This window comes from Octodon degus, unplaced genomic scaffold, assembly GCF_000260255.1.
Source record: "Octodon degus isolate 3935 unplaced genomic scaffold, OctDeg1.0 scaffold00103, whole genome shotgun sequence".
Classification (NCBI taxonomy): Eukaryota; Metazoa; Chordata; class Mammalia; order Rodentia; family Octodontidae; genus Octodon; species Octodon degus.
Genome location: NW_004524679.1, coordinates 7,682,855 through 7,701,297, shown reverse-complemented (window position 1 = coordinate 7,701,297; position 18,443 = coordinate 7,682,855). Strand labels below are relative to the sequence as shown.

The 18,443-nt window shown below is 34.0% G+C and overlaps 1 protein-coding gene across 1 annotated transcript in view; it reads right to left on the bottom strand.

Moving 5' to 3' along the window:
- Positions 1–18,443, bottom strand: part of Klhl4 (kelch like family member 4) — a 170,480-nt gene that overhangs the window by 36,486 nt on the left and 115,551 nt on the right. The window contains exons 8-9 of the mRNA XM_023723783.1: positions 4,038–4,262; positions 778–940 (exon numbers count right to left, since the gene is read on the bottom strand). Coding sequence (XP_023579551.1) covers positions 778–940; positions 4,038–4,262 — 388 coding nt within the window. The remainder of the gene's footprint in view (positions 1–777; positions 941–4,037; positions 4,263–18,443) is intronic.

The following is an 18,443-nucleotide window of genomic DNA, read 5'->3' as shown; positions in this document are numbered from 1 at the left end:
TTCAATACATACAAAAGGCTTAGTCCTCATACTAATCCATTCTGTCACCTCAAATTCCTATCATGCAAGGTCATTCTCTATGATGTTCATGTCTTTCAAACATGCAATGTAAAAAGAAAAAAAACAAGTAAATAACTACCCAGTAATAATTAAACCTACAACACCATCAAGTTTAGTATGTCACCATAATCACAAAAGGAACTGACAAACACAAGTAAATATTGAGAAAGGGCATTAACAGATTTTAAAGTTGTAATTTTTGGACACTAAGTAAAGAGATTAATGAAAAAATAGCCCACTTTTCACAAACATTGACAGAAAAAAGTTTTGAAATATAGTGAATAAATCATATACAAAAGTGTTATTAAGTTTAAGTTGAGTTAATTTGTAGTTAACTTGAGGTTACTTGAGGTTAACTTGAGAATCCCATTGCCTGCAAGAATCATCCCAAATTTTGGGCACATAACTCTTGATGATATTTTTAAAATGAAGAATCTAGTTATGAAGATTTGTGGTTAATCTAGATTTTATCATATCTAAAGCATTTTAAGAAATGCTGATGTTATAGGACACTTTGCAAAGCAAGGGTCTAAAGAACATTTATTCACATGTTTATTTTAGACACCTATTTTTCATCATGATGAATAATGAATTCCAGCAAAGGGCTTTCATAACAAAACAAAGATGTCTTGTTTATTTGTAATAATTATTTAATGAATTATGTATGGAACTTCTCTGACATGTGACTCAGAGGAATGCACATGCACTTGAACTTACTTGTTGTTTAATGCAACAACGCCAAGTGTACTTCTAGGAATTGACATACTGGCCACATAGTTCCATTGGCGACCCTCAGGGTCCCATCTTTCCACAGTGTTTAGATAGCTCCAACCATCATGACCACCTATAGCATACATTGGTCCTTCTAGGGTGACTACACCTAAAGAAAAAAAATTATGTGAAGAATCACCATGGTGTGTCATACACAGTATACATTAATTTGTTTTGCAATGGCAGACAATTCAAAAATTACCATTTTTATTAATTAATTTGTGTATGTGTGAATAAATATATCTGATACAAGGACTAAGTATGTTCATATATCCCTGACAGACTTGTAAGTCACATTTAATTCTATCACTGAGTGGAATCAGTGTTGCAATAATTCAGTCAGAAAAAGTGAAATGCAGCACTTTTCTGAATTTATAATGACAATTGGAAGCTGTTTTTTTCTGGCATAATTTGATACTTTCTTTTGATTCACAGTACATAAGATGCAATGTTCAATCCTATCTAAATCTGGCAAAGTATGCTCAAGGGGCACATTTTTGCAACTCTGGTTTTCTTTCTTTATTTCTTTTCTTTTTTCTTTTTTTTTTTGTATTTAGGACAGAGTGTGCAGGGTTTACACCGTCTCACTGTGTAGATTGGACTAGTAGTGATCCTCCTGTTTACAGCCTCACAATTGTTAGGATTAGAGGCTTGTGCCACCACACCCAGTCTCAATTACTGTCTCAAGGTGTCCCAGTAGTGGGGCTGGCACTGAAGGCCAGAGGATCCAAATCCTGGCCCCTGCATCTGCCTAAGCAGTTGCACAACACTGGTTTTCAAGTATAGGGATAACAAAAAATATGCATGTGATAAATGAGTACACATAACATTTTGAAAATTAGTGCATGTTTGCCATACATGATGAATACATTTATAATAGGTATTTGGTACATATGCATGACAGATCTAATTTCTTTTTGTATCTCTCTCCCATTTTTCCCTAAATCCTTTCCCTCTTTACTTTTTCATTTGTCAGAAATCTCTCTCCCCATTTTTCAAGGATAGAGATGACTTTTTGAGGTGTTAGAGATTTGTTCTGTTTGGTAGGATAAACAGCTACTTTCTGTTTCTTATGGTTTCTGTGAATTAACATTCATCATATACCTTACTACCCCAATGAGCATCTCAGTGGTATAGGTTCCTCCTTTGCATTATCTCTTTAGTAGCATATATTAAATTAACAAGGGCTTTACCAGGCACGACTTCTTAGCAACATGTGACAATTAAAGGGACATAACTGAGATGAATGTTTACTTCATAAATTATTTGGCAGAAACATTATAGTGTATCAGGATAATTGGGGGTAAGAAAAACATCAGTCCTGCATCTGGCACTTTTTATCTATTTCAAACTCGATTTTTTGAGGTCAATTATTCTGGCTTTCAAAAAACACTGTGATATCAAAAACATATGGTCCTCTTTCCAGGCATCCTCATGAGAGTTACATCATCTTTAAACCCTTCGTGGCAATCCCTGATGCACCACCGTGATGCCCAGGGAAGACACGTCTAACTGGAAATCCTATTACTTCCTAAAGATCATCCAACTTTTGTATGATTATCCAAAATGCTTCATTGTGGGAGCAGATAATATGGGCTCCAAGCAGATGCAGCATATCCGAATGTCCCTCCATGGGAAGGCCATGGTGAAGAATACCATGAGGCACAAGGCCATCCGAGGACATCTGGAAAACAACCCAGCTCTGGAGAAACTGTTGCCTCATATCCGGGGGAATGTGGGCTTCGTGTTTACCAAGGAGGACCTCACTGAGAACAGAGATATGCTGCTGGCCAATAAGGTGTCTGCTGCTGCCCATTCAGGGGCCACTGCACCATGTGAAGTCACCGTGCCTGCCCAGAACACTGGTCTGGGGCCTGAGAAGACCTCTTTCTTCCAGGCTCTTGGCATCAATACTCAAATCTCGAGGGGCACCATTGAAATCCTAGTGATGTACAGCTGATTAAGACTGGGGACAAAGTGGGAGTCAGTGAGGCAACCTTCCTCTACATGTTCAACATCTCCCCATTCTCCTCTGGGCTGATCATTAGGCAAGAGTTTGACAATGGAAGCATCTACAACCCAGAAGTCCTTGACATTACAGAGCAAACTCTGCATTCTCATTTTCTTTTCTTTTTTTTTAAATTATTTATTTATTTTTATTTATTACATTTATTTATTGTGTGTGTGTGTGGCCAGCTCAGCCCACCAGGGGGCGGGGCTGGCTGGCATGTGGTGCTGGGGGATTGATTTGCCAAGCTTGTTTCAAGTAGGTGCTTTAGACCACTGAGCCATCTCTCCAGCCCTGCATTCTCATTTTCTAGAGGGTGTTCTCAATGTTGCCAGTGTCTGTCTACAGACTGGTTGCCCAAGTGTTGCATCAGTGCCCCATTCTATCATCAGTGGGTACAAGTGGGTCCTGGCTTTGTCTGCGGAGACTGATTACACCTTCCCACTTGCTGAAAAGGTCAAGGCCTTCTTAGCCGATCCATCTGCATTTGTGTCTGCTGCTCCTGTCGACGCAGCCACTGTTGCTGCTCCTGTGCTGCAGCTGCCCCAGCAAAGGTGGAAACCAAGGAAGAGTTGGAGGAGTCAGATGAGGAAACAGAATTTGGTCTTTTTGACTAATCATCAAAAAGCAAACTATTCAGTCTGCCTGACTGGTAAAACAAGGAATAAAGGTGTAATTCTCTTTCAAAAAAATAAATAAATTATATATATGGAGTCTGTCATGCAGAGTCAAGAGACACTTTCTCCTGAAGACAAATATTCAACAGGATGAATTTTTTTCCAAAAAAAAAGAAAGTAAAATATTTTTTCCCTGTTGATTACATGTGGATTTATCTTTTGTTGGAAGATATATAATCTATCTATATATAAACACAATATGTCTCAATCATCCTCTAAATTGAGTTGAGGAGAATGTTTCTTGTTGCATTTTTAGGTTCCTCAATAATGTAACCTTTTTCAAAGTTGCTATATTTCTTAAATTAGAACCCCTTGAAAACTGGTGGAAAGGAGACAAGACTAGCAAGTATGGTACCTCTTACAATTAAAATTTCAGATGATATAACCATTTGCTTAAGCTCTCTAGGACTTTGGAAATTATTTTACTAGTATTTTTACTACATCTCAACAAAGTATACCTTAGTTAATTTTAAAAACTTTATCATAAGTCCTTAAGAAACAATATAGCATTAAGCTCTTACCTAAGCCATGCCTATGTGTTGACATGGGAGGCATCAACATCCAGATTTTGTCTACTGGATTAAAACATTCCACAGTATTCAAAGTTTTCAGACCATCTCTTCCTCCCACAATGTAAAGCTTATTATCGATAACTGCAACTCCAAATTGAAGCCTACGGCCATTCATTGTGCCTATGTGAAGCCAACTATTGGTCCTAAGGTCATATTTTTCAATTGTAGTGGTACCTGTCAAAATGATATTAAACAATGGTAAAATCACATATATTAAAATGTTAACTTTATGCACTTTGTATTTGTTGTGTAGTATTAATGATTGCACTTTACAATAAGTAATTAACCAGATGGACTATAATATGAATGCTAAGGCATAGGCTAATACCTTTATCACTTCTGGACAAAAATGGAATAGTCAAAATAAATAATTCAAATTGATAGTATTAACCATACATTTAATACCTTCTTTGGTTATCTTACACTCCTACTGGTATTGATACAAACTTGAAACAATAAAAACAACTTTGAATCTATTAAGAATTTACATATATTTTAAAGTTTAATTATTTGTATTTAATGTGCTGATGAACTTTTGTTTTATTTGGAAGTGTGCTGTTGCTTATGTATACATGCTCATCTTTTCCAGAGAACAAAAATAGTGAAAATAATTAGAAACAATTCAGAATTTCACTAAACAAAATGATGGCAATTCAGCAATGCTTGAATCATTGTTCAGATTACCAGATGTAAGTATGAAGATTTGGTCAAAAAATTAAAAAAAAAAATTTCTGAGCACTAATTGCACCTTTCAATAGACCAACAGAAATCAGCAGTACAGTCATCCAAGTTATATATAAATATAGAGATACAGATAGAGATACAGATAGAGTTATAGATAGATTAGATCTAGATATAAGTACAGATAAATATATGCTTAAAAGAAAAAATGGGGATTCTACTTCCAGACAGAGCTGAGGGCCAGCGTGTGCGTGTGGAAGAGGAACCACCAACACCCCTGCTCAAAAAATCCTCATTCTAGCCAGACCCCAGGCTCTGCTGTATGTGAGACCACCCACCACATGCTAGAATATCTTCCAGCAGACAGGTCTGGTGTGGAACCCTGTAGCAAAACTCCCTATAGAGGGACTGAAATGACCAAAACTCCATGAATAACAATGGAAAGAACCCACCAAATAGTGCAAACAATTAAACAAAGGAGAAAAAGAGGTACACAGCAGCATATAAATATCTTCTAATCATAAGGCAATATGTCACAATTATAGCCATCAAAGTAAATGGATTCAATTCAACAATTAAATGAAATAGACTGGCACAGGGAATTAAGATGCAAAATCCAACAATATGCTGTATACAAGAAACACACTTAACTAATAAAAGAAATACATAGGATGAAAGTCAAAGGATGGAAAACAATACAACATGCCACAAGACCTCAGAAAAAAGCAGGGGTAGCAATCCTGTTTGCAGACAGTCTAAAGTTCAAACCAAGAATGATCAAATGAAATAAAGAAGGTCACTACACATTGGTTAGGGAAAAAACAAGAGGAAGAGGTAACAGTCATACATATGTACTCACCACACATGTAGGCACCCAATTATATAACATAAATCTTACTGGACATTAAAAATCTAATATCTAATACCACAATATTAACAGGAGAACTTTTTGTATCCTAAAATATAGGTCAAGCAGAAAAAAAATAGCAAAGAAATAGCACAACTGAATCACATCTTGGAAAAATGGACTTCATGGGCATATACAGTATTCCAAGAAACAACATGAGAATAGATTTTTTTTCAGCCGTACATGGGACATTTTCTACAATAGAGCACATAACTAGTCCATAGGTCATGTTTAAGTATATTTATGAACACAGAAATTATCCTCTGCCCATAATCTGATCATAGTGCAATTAAACTAGAAATAAAAGACAAAATAAATCACAAAACCCACATAAATACATGGAAATTAATAATACCCTCCTTAGCAAAGTAGGTTAGAGATTAAATTAACAAAAAAAACCCAATATTTACAGTTTAACAAAAATTCAATCACAACTTATCTGACTTTATGGGAAGCAATGAAAACAGTTCTTAGAGGGAAATTTATATTTATGAACTCACACACTAGGAAAGGAGAACAGGTCTACGGCCATACCACCCTGAAGGCACCCGATTTTGTCTGATCTCAGAAGCTAAGAAGGGTCGGGCCTGGTTAGCACTTAGTATTTGGATGGGAGGAAAGGAGAACAGGAAAAAATATTCAATGCTGCACCTCAAATGTCTAGTAAAAGAGCAAACCAAACACATAGCCCAAAGAAGGTAGGAAATTGTAAAGATTACAGCAGAAATTAATACAATTAAGATGAAAAAAACAATATAAATAATTAATGAATCAAAACTAGCTGTTTGAAAGATTAAATAAATTGATAGTCCCTTAGCTAGTCTCATTAAAAAGAGGCAAGAAAAATGAAGAACCAACATTGTGAAGATGGCCATACTCCCAAAATTGCTGTACAGATTTAATGGAATCCCTATCAAACTACCACCAACATACCTCAAAGAGCTAGAGAAATCATTTCTAAAATTTATTTGAAATCAGAAAATACCTAGAATAGCAAAGGTGAACCTGGGCAATAAAAACAAGGCAGGAGGTAATAGTAGTAAATGACAGAATTTTCATCATGTCAAATTTTATATGTTGATATCTGTGAATAAACATCTGCATTGAGGATAGCAATGTGTAATACTAAAATCATTCTTGAAATACCTGTCATTTTGATCTTCTAAATGTGTACTGTGTCTGTTATATCAATTGTTACTGTATTCTCTTTAAATTAATTTTTTAAAAGGTAATAAGAGAAAATGAGAGAAAGGAACAGAAATGTAAGATTTCTTGGAGGCATGTGGTAATATTCAGTCATATGTACCATATTGTGTAACTATATCTGTTAATCTAAGCAATAGATTTGGTGATGAAAATAGACAATATAACAATCACTTTTGGTGAGATATTCTTGTTTTGAAAATCTGTAACATGTGTATTGTATGTTACCCTGTTTCTATTTTTCCTTTTCTTTTTTTCTCCTGTAGTGTTTACTCTTCAAAGTAAAAGAAAATTATTCTAAAACAGAAAAAATAGCTGTTTAAATAATGAAAGTTATTACTTTTATTGAAGTTATTGGTGCATGTTAAATATATTAGTAATAGATTTTAATATGGCATTTTCATACACGCATGTACTATGCTTTCATAATATCAAGTCTCACTGGTCTTCTGTGCTTTTTCTCTCCTCTTCCTGGAACACTTGTCATTCCCTAAGTCATCCTTCTATTTTGATGATACTACTTTTTTGTATGCTCTACATGTAAGAGAAAACATGAGACCAGTGTCTTTCTGCAATTGGTTAGATTCATTTAACTTAATTGTCTCATCTTCAACCATTTTTCTGAAAATAATCAGTTCCAGTTCTTTTTTATGTCTCAACAGTGCTCTATTGTGTAAATATAGTACATTTTCTTTTTCTACATATTCACTGATAGATACGTACACTGATTTCATAAATACTACAGCTACTGTGATGGTAATGCATATTACTATTTACTCAAAATGATTGCTGTATTTTTTTTATTTAGCACTGATTTGTAAAACAGGGTGGCTACCAAATAACAACTGGTGGCAAGTAATAAGATTTTTATCCACTTTTATAGTATATGTAAGATCTTTTAAGGCATATTTAAGGAATTCTATCTCATATTCACAAAGGTACCTAAAGAATAAGCAAAAGCAATATCTACCTTTTGGTGGAGAAATATAATATATTTGGTATGATGTACACATTATTAACATCTGAATTATATTACTTGCTTATGGTATGGGGTCTTATGAAATTAATACATAAGCAGAATATGTATTAGGATTATAGATGATTCTAAACGTTGTTTTGGATTAAATTTATCTTGGATAAGTTCAGATTTTCTGCACTAAATGCACTTAAGTGATATTAAAACCTGGAATATCTGGAAACTCACATTTTCTTTCACTGTACTTGCTTTATTTGCATTTTCTCTGAATGTTTTAGTTTTTCCACTTTGTATTCCAAATTTTGGAAATCTTTTTTCCTATGCATTTCTTCTTGCCTTAATTTTTACCTTTTGTCATTAATTGACTTACCAGAGACCTGATTTGGATTAAGTAATAGAATCTAGGCTAAACTATTTATTAAAATTATGGCACTATTTATGATAAAATAATTAGGAAGTTGCATAAAGCTACATTAAGTAGCTATATACAAAAGATTTTTACTAAAAATGCAGATGTCTGCTTTATCATGTTGTTTTGAGAGATTAGATTAATTATAAGAGATAAAAAATATCTCACACTTGTTTTAAAATGATGAATGTTTATAACTAATATCCTTGTATGTGGAATTCTAAAGACTTCCCTACCTATTTTCATAACCTGAGAAAATGTTCCAAATAACTAAAATGTAAGTTCTAGAACATTCTATGACAGATCTACATTTATTTTTTAAATATTTATTTACCTATTTATTTATTTATTTATTTATTTATGTATTTATTTGGTACAAGGTCTCATTATGCAGCTCAGACTTCCCTACCTATTTTCATAACCTGAGAAAATGTTCCAAATAACTAAAATGTAAGTTCTAGAACATTCTATGACAGATCTACATTTATTTTTTAAATATTTATTTACTTATTTATTTATTTATTTATTTATTTATGTATTTATTTGGTACAAGGTCTCATTATGCAGCTCAGACTCCCCAGAATTGGAATTACAGGCTTGCACCACTACACCTGGTTTTGTCAGCAGAGCAGCATGCCTGGGCTTCCAGAGCCTGCTCACCATGTCATACTGGGGAACTAACGTGGGTCCTTGTGTTTGCAGGCAGGGGCTTAGACCACCAAACTATCCAAGAAGCTCTACATTTAATGGAAAAATATAAATTAGATATTGTTCTAAACTACTTTAGAATTGTTATGTGTAGATCAACTTCCTGCTGAGAATGTTGCAAACCTTATTTCATTTTTTGAAGATCTCATACAAATCATATTTATGATCATTGTAAGGGAGAATAAAACTTACCAAATACCATAGTATTCCTAGGAAAACTACAATAGTTCCTACAGCTTGAACATAACTGACATAGTGAATTCCTTCACTTAAAAATGAATGTCTTGACTTATCTTCTATCATATTATCTCTTAGAACCCCTTGTTTTTCATAAATAAAGTTACATAATCTGTTACATGCAATATAGGCAACGTTTAACATGAGATGTTTTTTTAAAAAATTGATTGTATCATACTTAGAACTCTAAAGAATATTAGAAACATTGTAGGAATTATATTAACTATTTATATGATATTTGCATTTGACAACATTTTGTCAATATTTTTAATTTTATTTTTAGTAGTAAATACAAACGCAAAAACAAATGGCAGAAAAAAAGACAAAAACAGTAACATACAACAAAATATATGCTAAAGAGTTTCAAAACAAGTACAGCTAATTTAAAATGGTTGATATATTATCCATTTTATCATCAAACCTATTGCTCAGATTAACAAATATAGTTATGCAAGATGGGACATATGATTGAATATTACTGCTTAATTTCAAGAAAACAAATCTTTGTTCTTGTCTCTCTTTTCTTTCTTTTGAATTTATTTTAAACAGAGTATGGGGCCAGGGAGATAGCTCAGTAGAATGTGTGTGTGCCTGGCAAGCACATGGGCCTGAGTTCTATCCCCAGTACCACAAAAAAGTTAGATAAATAAATAAAAATTAAAAACAAATAGAGTATAGTAATAATTGATATGACATTAGAAACCAAACACATTTAGAAGACCAAGATGATAGGTATTCAAGCATAGTTTTTGTGTTACACATTGCTAGCCTAGAAAAAGTAGTCTATATCTGAAATATCAGCATACAGAGTTAGTCAAGATGAAAATTCTACACATTAATTGCTATTTTCAAATAAAACTAATGGAAATTATTAGTACAATCATCTCAGCCATCTTGTATACATTCTTGTATGTTTTTCCCCCTTTCCCTTTTCCTATTTTTTCAGCATCCCCTTGTCTTCGTTGTTTAATCCTTAAATTCCATTTCTTTTCCCTTTACCATATCAGTTATACCTTTCAGGATTTACTTCTTCTTTTGGGTTCTTACACTATGAAGACAATATGATATTTATACACCTGAGTCTGATTTATTTCACTTGTGAGTATAGCCTCTTGTTGTATCCACTAACCTATGAAGGCTTTGAGTTTGTCTTTCTTTATAACTGAACAATACTCCATTGTATAAAAATACCATATCATTTTCACCCATTCCTCAGGCGATGGACCTTTGTTGCTTCCAAGATTTGCCTATGACAAACTGTGCTGCTTTAAACATGGGTGCACATGTATCATTGTGGTATGTTTTCATTTCTTCTGGGAAAATTCTCAGAATGAGAATAGCTGGATTAAATGGCACTTCCAGTCCTCATTTTTTGAGGAGTCTCCACACTGATTTCCATAGTGGTTGTAACAGTCTACATTTCCACCAGCAGTGGAAAAGGGATCTTCTTGCTCTGCAGCAGCTCTAACATTTACTGTTAGTTGATTTCTTTATGATAGCCATTCTTTCTGGGGTGAGATAATATCTCAATGTTGTTTTAATATGCATTTCCCAAATGGGCAGTGATGTGGAGTATTTTTTCATGTATTTATTTGCCTCTTGCATTTTTCCCCTGAGAAGTGTGTATTCATCTTAAATGTCCATTTTTGGATTGGTTCCTTAAAATTTGGGCCCTAATTTTTTTTAATTCTTTGTATATTGTAGATAAAATACCTTTGTCTGAGTGATTATTAATTATGATTTTTGCATAATTTATGTTGCTTTTTCACTCTGCTGGTGATTTCCACGTAGAAACTTCTCAATAAGATGAGGTCCCAGGGGCCAGGGAGATGACTCAGTGGAATAATTGCTTCCCTGGCAAGCACAAGGGACTGACTTCAATCCCCTGTTCTGAAAAAAAAAAAGAAAGAAAGAAAGAAAAAAGAAAAAGATGAGGTCCCATTTGTTGCTTCTTTGAAGTATTTCCATTGCAGTTTGATGTTTGCTCATGAAATGTCTGCCTACACCTGTGTCTTAAAATTTTCCACCTATTTTCTCTTCCAAGCGATTTAGTGTTTCTGTCTTAATGTTTATATATTTAAACGATTTTAACTTTAGTTTGGTATCTGGTGATAGACTCGCATCTAGTTTTAGTTTTTGGTATGTGAAGAGCCACTTTTTCCAGCACTATTAGTTAAAGAGGATATCGTTTTTTCCAGTGAATATATTTGATCCCTTTGTCAAAGATCAGATGGCTGAGTGTATTTGTAGTTGTATATGCATCTTCTAATCTATTCAATTAGTCCTCAAGTCTGTTCTTTTTTTTTCTTTTGCCACTACCATGATGATGTTAGCACAGTAACTTTGTAGTATGATTTCACATCAGGGATTATGAAATCTCCTGCCTTGCCTTTGTTGTCCATCATTGCTTTTGCTATTCTAGGATATTTTTCTGGTTCCAAATAAACTTTAGGAATATTTTCTCTAAATATCTTATGTATATTGATGGTATTTGGATATAGATTACATTAAATATATATCATAATTTTGTGAGCATGGCTATTTTCAGAAAGTTGGTTCTTCCTATCCAGGAGCAAGGAATACCTTTCCAATTTCTGAAATCCTCTTTGATCTCTCTTTATAGAATACTTTATTTTTCATTATATAGATGTTTTGTTTCCTTTATTAGATTAATTCTGAAGTATTTCACTTTCTTTGGATGGTATTTTTAAAGGAATTTTTTCTCTAATTTCTTACTCAGTGTGTTAGTTATCTGTGTAGAGGAACGCTAGTGATTTTTAGGTATTGATATTGTAACATTCTATGCTTTTGAATTTGTTTATTGATTCCAAATGCTTCTTGGTGTAGATTTTTGGGACTTTCTAGTAGAGTATCATGTCATTTGCAAATTATAATGGTTTTAATTCTTGTTTACATATCCATATTCCTTTTATTTTTCTCTCTTGTCTAATGGCTCTAGCTAATGATTCTGTTTTGAAAAGGAGTGGTGTTAGAGGACATCCTAGTCTTTTTACTAGATTTGAATGTAGAAGGTTTCAGTTTTTTCCCATTTAGAATCATGCTGGCTCTCAGATTGTCATAGATGGCTTTTATCAGATAGAATTAGAGGTCATCTCTTCCAATTTTCTTTTGGGCTTTATTCATGAATGAATGGTCAACTTTATTAAGGGCCTTTTCTGAATCTATTGAAATGAGCATGTGGTTTTTTTTTATTTGATACTCTTGATATAGTGTATTGCATTTATAAATTTGCATATCTTTTTTGTATTTTGGGGAATGGGTCTACAGCATGTTCAGGGTCTCACTGCTGGATCTGACTCACAGTGATCCCCCTGCTTACAGTCTCCTAAGAGCTGGGATTACAGACATGCACCACCACGCCCAGTCTCAATTGCTGTCTCATTGCACCTCAGGGGTGGGGCCGGCACAGGAGGCCTGAGGATCACACCCAGTACTCTGCACCTGCTTGCAGGCACTTTAATCTGCTCAGTATTTAGCCAGCCCTGATTTGCATATCTTGTACCATCCTTGCATACCTGGACTGAATCCTTCCTGGCCATGGTGTATGTTGCTCTTGATGATTTGCTGTATTCTGTTTGCTATGATTGTTAGGGATTTTTGCATCTGTGTTCTCTGAGAGAGAGAGATTGTCCTACAGTTCTGTTCTTATTCTTAGTTGTATTTTTGTCTGGTTTTGGTACCAGCATAGCTTTTGCCTCAAGTAATGATTTTGATACTATTTTTTCCTTTTCAATTTCATTGAGGAAGTTTGAGGAGTATTCGGCTTACATCCTATCTAAATTTCTTGTAGAGTTCAGCTATGATTCCACCAGGACCTCGGCTTTTCTTTGTCAGTAAGTTTTTTATTGCATTTTCAATTTTCTTTCTTTTATTTTTATTTATTTAATTATTTATTTATTTATTTATTTATTTTTTTTTGCAGAACCAGGGATTGGACTCAGACCCTTGCGCTTGCTATGCAATAGGTTATTCTACTGAGTCATCTGCCCTCCCCTGCATTTTCAATTTCATTCACTGATATTGTGTTATTCAAATTTTTTATATAGTCCTGATTCAGTTTTAGCAATTTGTATCTGTCTAGGAATCTGTCCGTTTCTTATGTGTCTTCAGTTCTGTGAGGGTAAAGATTGTCAAAGTCTTTTTTTTATATTTTTGTATATTCATTGATGATCTGAATTTCCACAGGATCTGAAGTAATTTTGCCCTTCCCTTTCCTTATTGCTTGAATTTGAGTTTTTTTTTCTTTTCCTTTTTTCATGATGTGAGCTAGGTTTTTTCAATTTTATGTAATCTTTCAAAGTATCAGCTTTTAAAATTATTTATTTATTTATTGTACGGGATCACACTCGGCAGCTCAGACTCCTAGTGATCCTCCTGTTTGCAGCCTCCCCAGCACTGGGATTACAAGCTTGTGCCTCCACACCTGGACTAGTTGAGGGGCTCAGTATGCTTGGGGGAGGGGTCAGTGTGCCTTGTGGTGTCCAGGACTGAACACTGGAACTTGTCCTTACCTAAGCAGGTGCTTAGTCTGCTGAGCTAGCACACCATCTCTAGAACCAGTTTTTTGATTTAGTTCTTTATATTGTTTTCTTTGTCTCAATTGTGTTAATTTCTGCTCTAATTTTTATAATTTCCTCTCATCTTTGGATTTGGGTCTGGTTTGATCTTTATTATCTAGAAGCTTGAGGTGCAGAACTAGGGTAGCTATTTGTTCTTGTTCTGTTTTCATAATGTGTGAATTCATCATTATAAATTTCCCTCTGAGAACTATTTTTGTTGCATCCCACAAATTCTGGTAAAATGTGATTTTTTTTTGGGGGGGGGACTGGAGATTGAACTCAGGCCCTTGTGCTTTCCAGGGAATTGCTTATTCTACTGAGCCATTTCCCTGGCCCCTTTTGTTGGATTTTACATATTGTTTAATTTCATCTGTATCCCATTGGTTACTGAGGAGGATTTTGTTTAATTTCCATGTTTACAGGTTTTTGTGGTATCTTTTGTCAAGAATTACCAGTTTAATTGCACTGTGGTCAGTGCAATGAAACAAAATTTCTGTTTTGTTTCATAGACTTAAGCATGACCTATGGACTGGCATGTGTTCTATTTTAGAAAACATTCCATGTACAGCTGAAAGGAACGTTTATTTAGATGTTGGATGGAACACTCTGTATATGTTCACTGAGTCTACTTTTTCAAAGGTCTGATTCAGTTCTGCTACCTTTTCTCTAATTTTTTCTAATTGACCTACCTTTTTGACATTAGGGGATGTTAAGATCTCCTTGTTAAGATTGTGGTTTGATTATTAGATTTTTATGTCCTTTGAAATTTGTGTTGTATAGTTGGGTTCTCCTGTATTTGGTGCATACATATTTAAGGCTGTTATCTCTTCCTCTAGAAAGTTTTGCCTAACAAGTATGTAATGACCTTCTTTATTTTGTTTGATCATTCTTGGTTTGAAGATTCTGCAGATTGTCTGCAAACAGGATTACTACTGCTTTTTTTCTGAGGTACTGGATCCTGTAGTATTGTATCTCATCATTTGACCTTCAGCCTATGAATTTCTTTATAGATTATGTGTGTTTCTTGTATATAACATATTGTAGGCTATTGTTTCTTAAGCCACTCTTTCAAATTATTTCTTTACATGATGAATTGAGTCCATTTACATTGACGATTATAACTGATGATTTTTTCTCATATTTGTCCTGTTATTTTCTAGCTGTTGGTTACCTCCTTCTCTCCTGTGTTTAATTGTTTGCCCTATTTGGTGGGTTTTTTCTAATGCCATTCTTAGAATTGTGGTCACTTCCATTTCTTTCTAGAATGTCTTTTAGTACTTTGTGTATGGTTAGTTTTTTCATCATGAATTTCTTTTTCATGGAAGTATTTTACTTCTCCAATATACTTGAAAATTAGTTTTGTAGGGTATATCCAACTAGGTTGTATTTTTTTTTTTTTTGGTCTTGAGATACTTCACTCCATGCTGTTCTTGACTTGATGGTTTCTGAAAAGAAATATGCCATTATTCTGATGGATTTTCCTTTAAATATAATCTGTTTCTGTCCTTTCTTTTTTTCCTGTTGCCTTTCTCTAGCAGCATTTACTATGCTGTTCTTGTGCTGAATTTCTGTGATTTTGATTTTTATATACCTATGTGGTTTTACTTGGGTTGATATTATTTGAATTTCTATATGCCTTGGTTACCTGATTGTTTCCCTATAATTGAGAAGTTCTCTACCTAATTACTTCTTAGCGTGGGTTTTTTTATGTTGTTTTGCCTGCTTCTTTCTCACTGATACCTATCATTCTTTTGTTTTTCATCTTTCATCTTCTTTTAGCTGTTGAATTATTATTTCCTGGATACTCTTTTGTTTTCCAGAGATATTTCCTTACCTTTTTACTAGGTGCGGTGTTGTCTTCAAGGTCTGAAAGTCTATCTTTACTATCATTGAAATGGTTTTGCCAACTTTTAATGGAGTTTTAAATTTCTTGTAAAGCTCTTTGAATCTGCTTCATGCATTCTATTTCTTTTCTATATTGCTCATTCAAGGTTTCCATCATTTTCTAGTCACCTGTTTTTTTTATCCATGTCTTTTTTATAAATGCTTAGTAATTTTTCATTATACTTATCATTTCTTCTTCTTACTTTGGAGATTATATCTGATCTGATTTCCTCTGAACACTTCTGTAGTAATTTCTTTACTCCAGATGCTATCATTTATGATTTGAATTCCTTTCTACCCTTCTATAGTTCTTTCTTTACATTAAATGCTATTATTTTAGAGATTTCAGGTGTGTGGCTTTTCATTTCATCTATACTAATGTCTTTTGCGCTTGTTCTGGGTGGCTTTGGAGCCTGAGATTATATTTTGCCCCTTCTTTCTGTCAGTTTCTATTTCAGAGAAAACTCGATTTCTGTGATACCTTTTTTAGAAGTTTAATAGTAGGTAGCTGTATCATGGCAATCAGAGCCTCTTTGTAAAGAGTCTGTGTATACCAAGATTTTGCCCTCTCTAATGATTGAGAGTGAGCTACTGGTTTCTGTTTGGCACTTCCTTCCATCCTTCAGTACAGGCTTTGATGAGGTTATCCCCTAGTGCCTCCTGATATTATTACCTAAGAGAGAACACGTGGATAAGACCAATATGGTTTCTTATTTACTATAATACAATTAGCAATACTAATAGTAATAATAAGATTTATCAATTGACAAAGTTTTGTAATTAATTGATTTTTATTTTAGACCATAAAAGCAAACATTATGGCTGTATAGCTAAGCAGATATTAAATAGGGAATTTGAATTTAAATTAGTTCCCTTGAGTTCTATCTGGTTACCACCTCTTCATGTACCCAGAATCTTCCAGGTAGACCAGTTCACCCCAGTTACTTGTTGCCACCTGTGTCTCAAGAGAATGCTTCCATAGGTCTGAGTCTAGCTCTGGGCTCCAATGTGCTTAGCAGTATGCCTCAGCTCTCCAAGTCCTGACATACCAAACTTGATTTGGACCAGCTACTCCTGACTTGGGTCTGGCAGCTCTGTTCAGCTCCTTCTGCCTGCAGCCCAGGGACATGAACCTGCTGTGCCCCACTGGCTAGATGTTCTATTCCTGGTTTACCCCACTATAACTGCAGGGCATTCCACCACAGCGTTGAACACTGGGCCTTTCTGAGTTCAGCTGCCTGGTCCTAACCAATGTCACTCTGCTGCAGTTGTGCCACCAGGTCCCAAACTGAGCCTCACTCCTAGAGTTCCACCACCCAGTCCCATAGTGAGCCTCTATATTCAATTCCACTGTCCATTTGCAAACTGAACAACAACTCCTTTTAATTTTATTGTAGGAGAGAAGAAAGTAAAGACTGAGGAAACCACTATTTTCTTGTCAACAAAAGGTGGAAGTTCAAAAATTGTTTTGAAATAATGCACTATATAACATGCAGATATATCCTTTTTTATCATTTTATGAAAGGTTATGAATTTTCACCATTTTGCATAATATTTACATAAATAAATGATTATTTTAATGCTTTTTGCTCTTCTTTGATATTTTTTATTTTACTGTCATTGCTTCTACATGTTCAATTGAATATTTCAACAGCTTTAAAGACCTCAGATTGGGTACTTTTGCTTTTAGGTCTTATGCAGTATAGTATAGAAAAAGGAACATGAAATTTGATCAAGAATTCTATTTCCAGTTTATATACATGTCTATTCTTGACTTCAATATCTAATCTTAAAATGTGCAAAGTAGAAGTAATGAAATGGCTAATATTATTCTTAGGATTAGAAATATTTACAAAATTTCAATGAAAGGTCAGTTAGACAGCATGGTACATTTTATCATTCTTGTAATAATTTGTAATTTCCCAGTCTCTTATATTTTCTTCCCATAGTAGGACTCAAATATTCTCAAAATCATGGCCTCTACATTCTATACTAAGCTGTGGTAGTAAACGCCAAAGACTGTAGATTCATACTTCATTGAATTTTAAGAACTGATAAGACAGTCTACATATTTATGACCAATAAAATATTCTTTATATTATGATAAAGAAGACACTGAAAAAATGCCTGAATCAGAAACCAACACAAAGGTTGCATTTCTCATTTTACATATTAGCCCTTTAAAAATATCAGAAAACAGAGGAAACTGCACTTATTTTTTTAAAATTATTCAGTAGCCTTTAATTTAAATAACAATAAGGAATCTAGCAAGACCAGTTATATAATTTCTGCTCTGCAAAGTAAAATAAAGTATCAAGGATTTAGGCTTCAAGTTACTTATAATATTCCATTTTGTTTGCAATTTTTGAAGAATCTTAGATTTGTAGTGACCTTTCAAGTTTGGAGATAATTGACATTTTTGGATGGGATGCTATTGCATGAATATATCCTCTGGAATTCATGTGTTGGGAAGTTAGTCCCTGATATCAATACTGAGAGTTTGTTGTACTTCTAAGAGATAAAGTCATGAGTTGCTGCTCTCACAAATGGATGAATGTTGTTCTAATTAAACTAAATCAGGTGGATGTTCAAGAAGAAGGGGGTGGTGAATGAAAGCAAGAGACAGGAAAAGGAATACTGTGGGACAGTCCTGCTTCAAGATTGTATATGGTGAGATATTTGGACTTATGTGCAAACATGAGAAGCATAGAATTCTTTATCCTATTGTTAAAATATAATCTAATTTTTAAATGTTCTTTATCATATTATG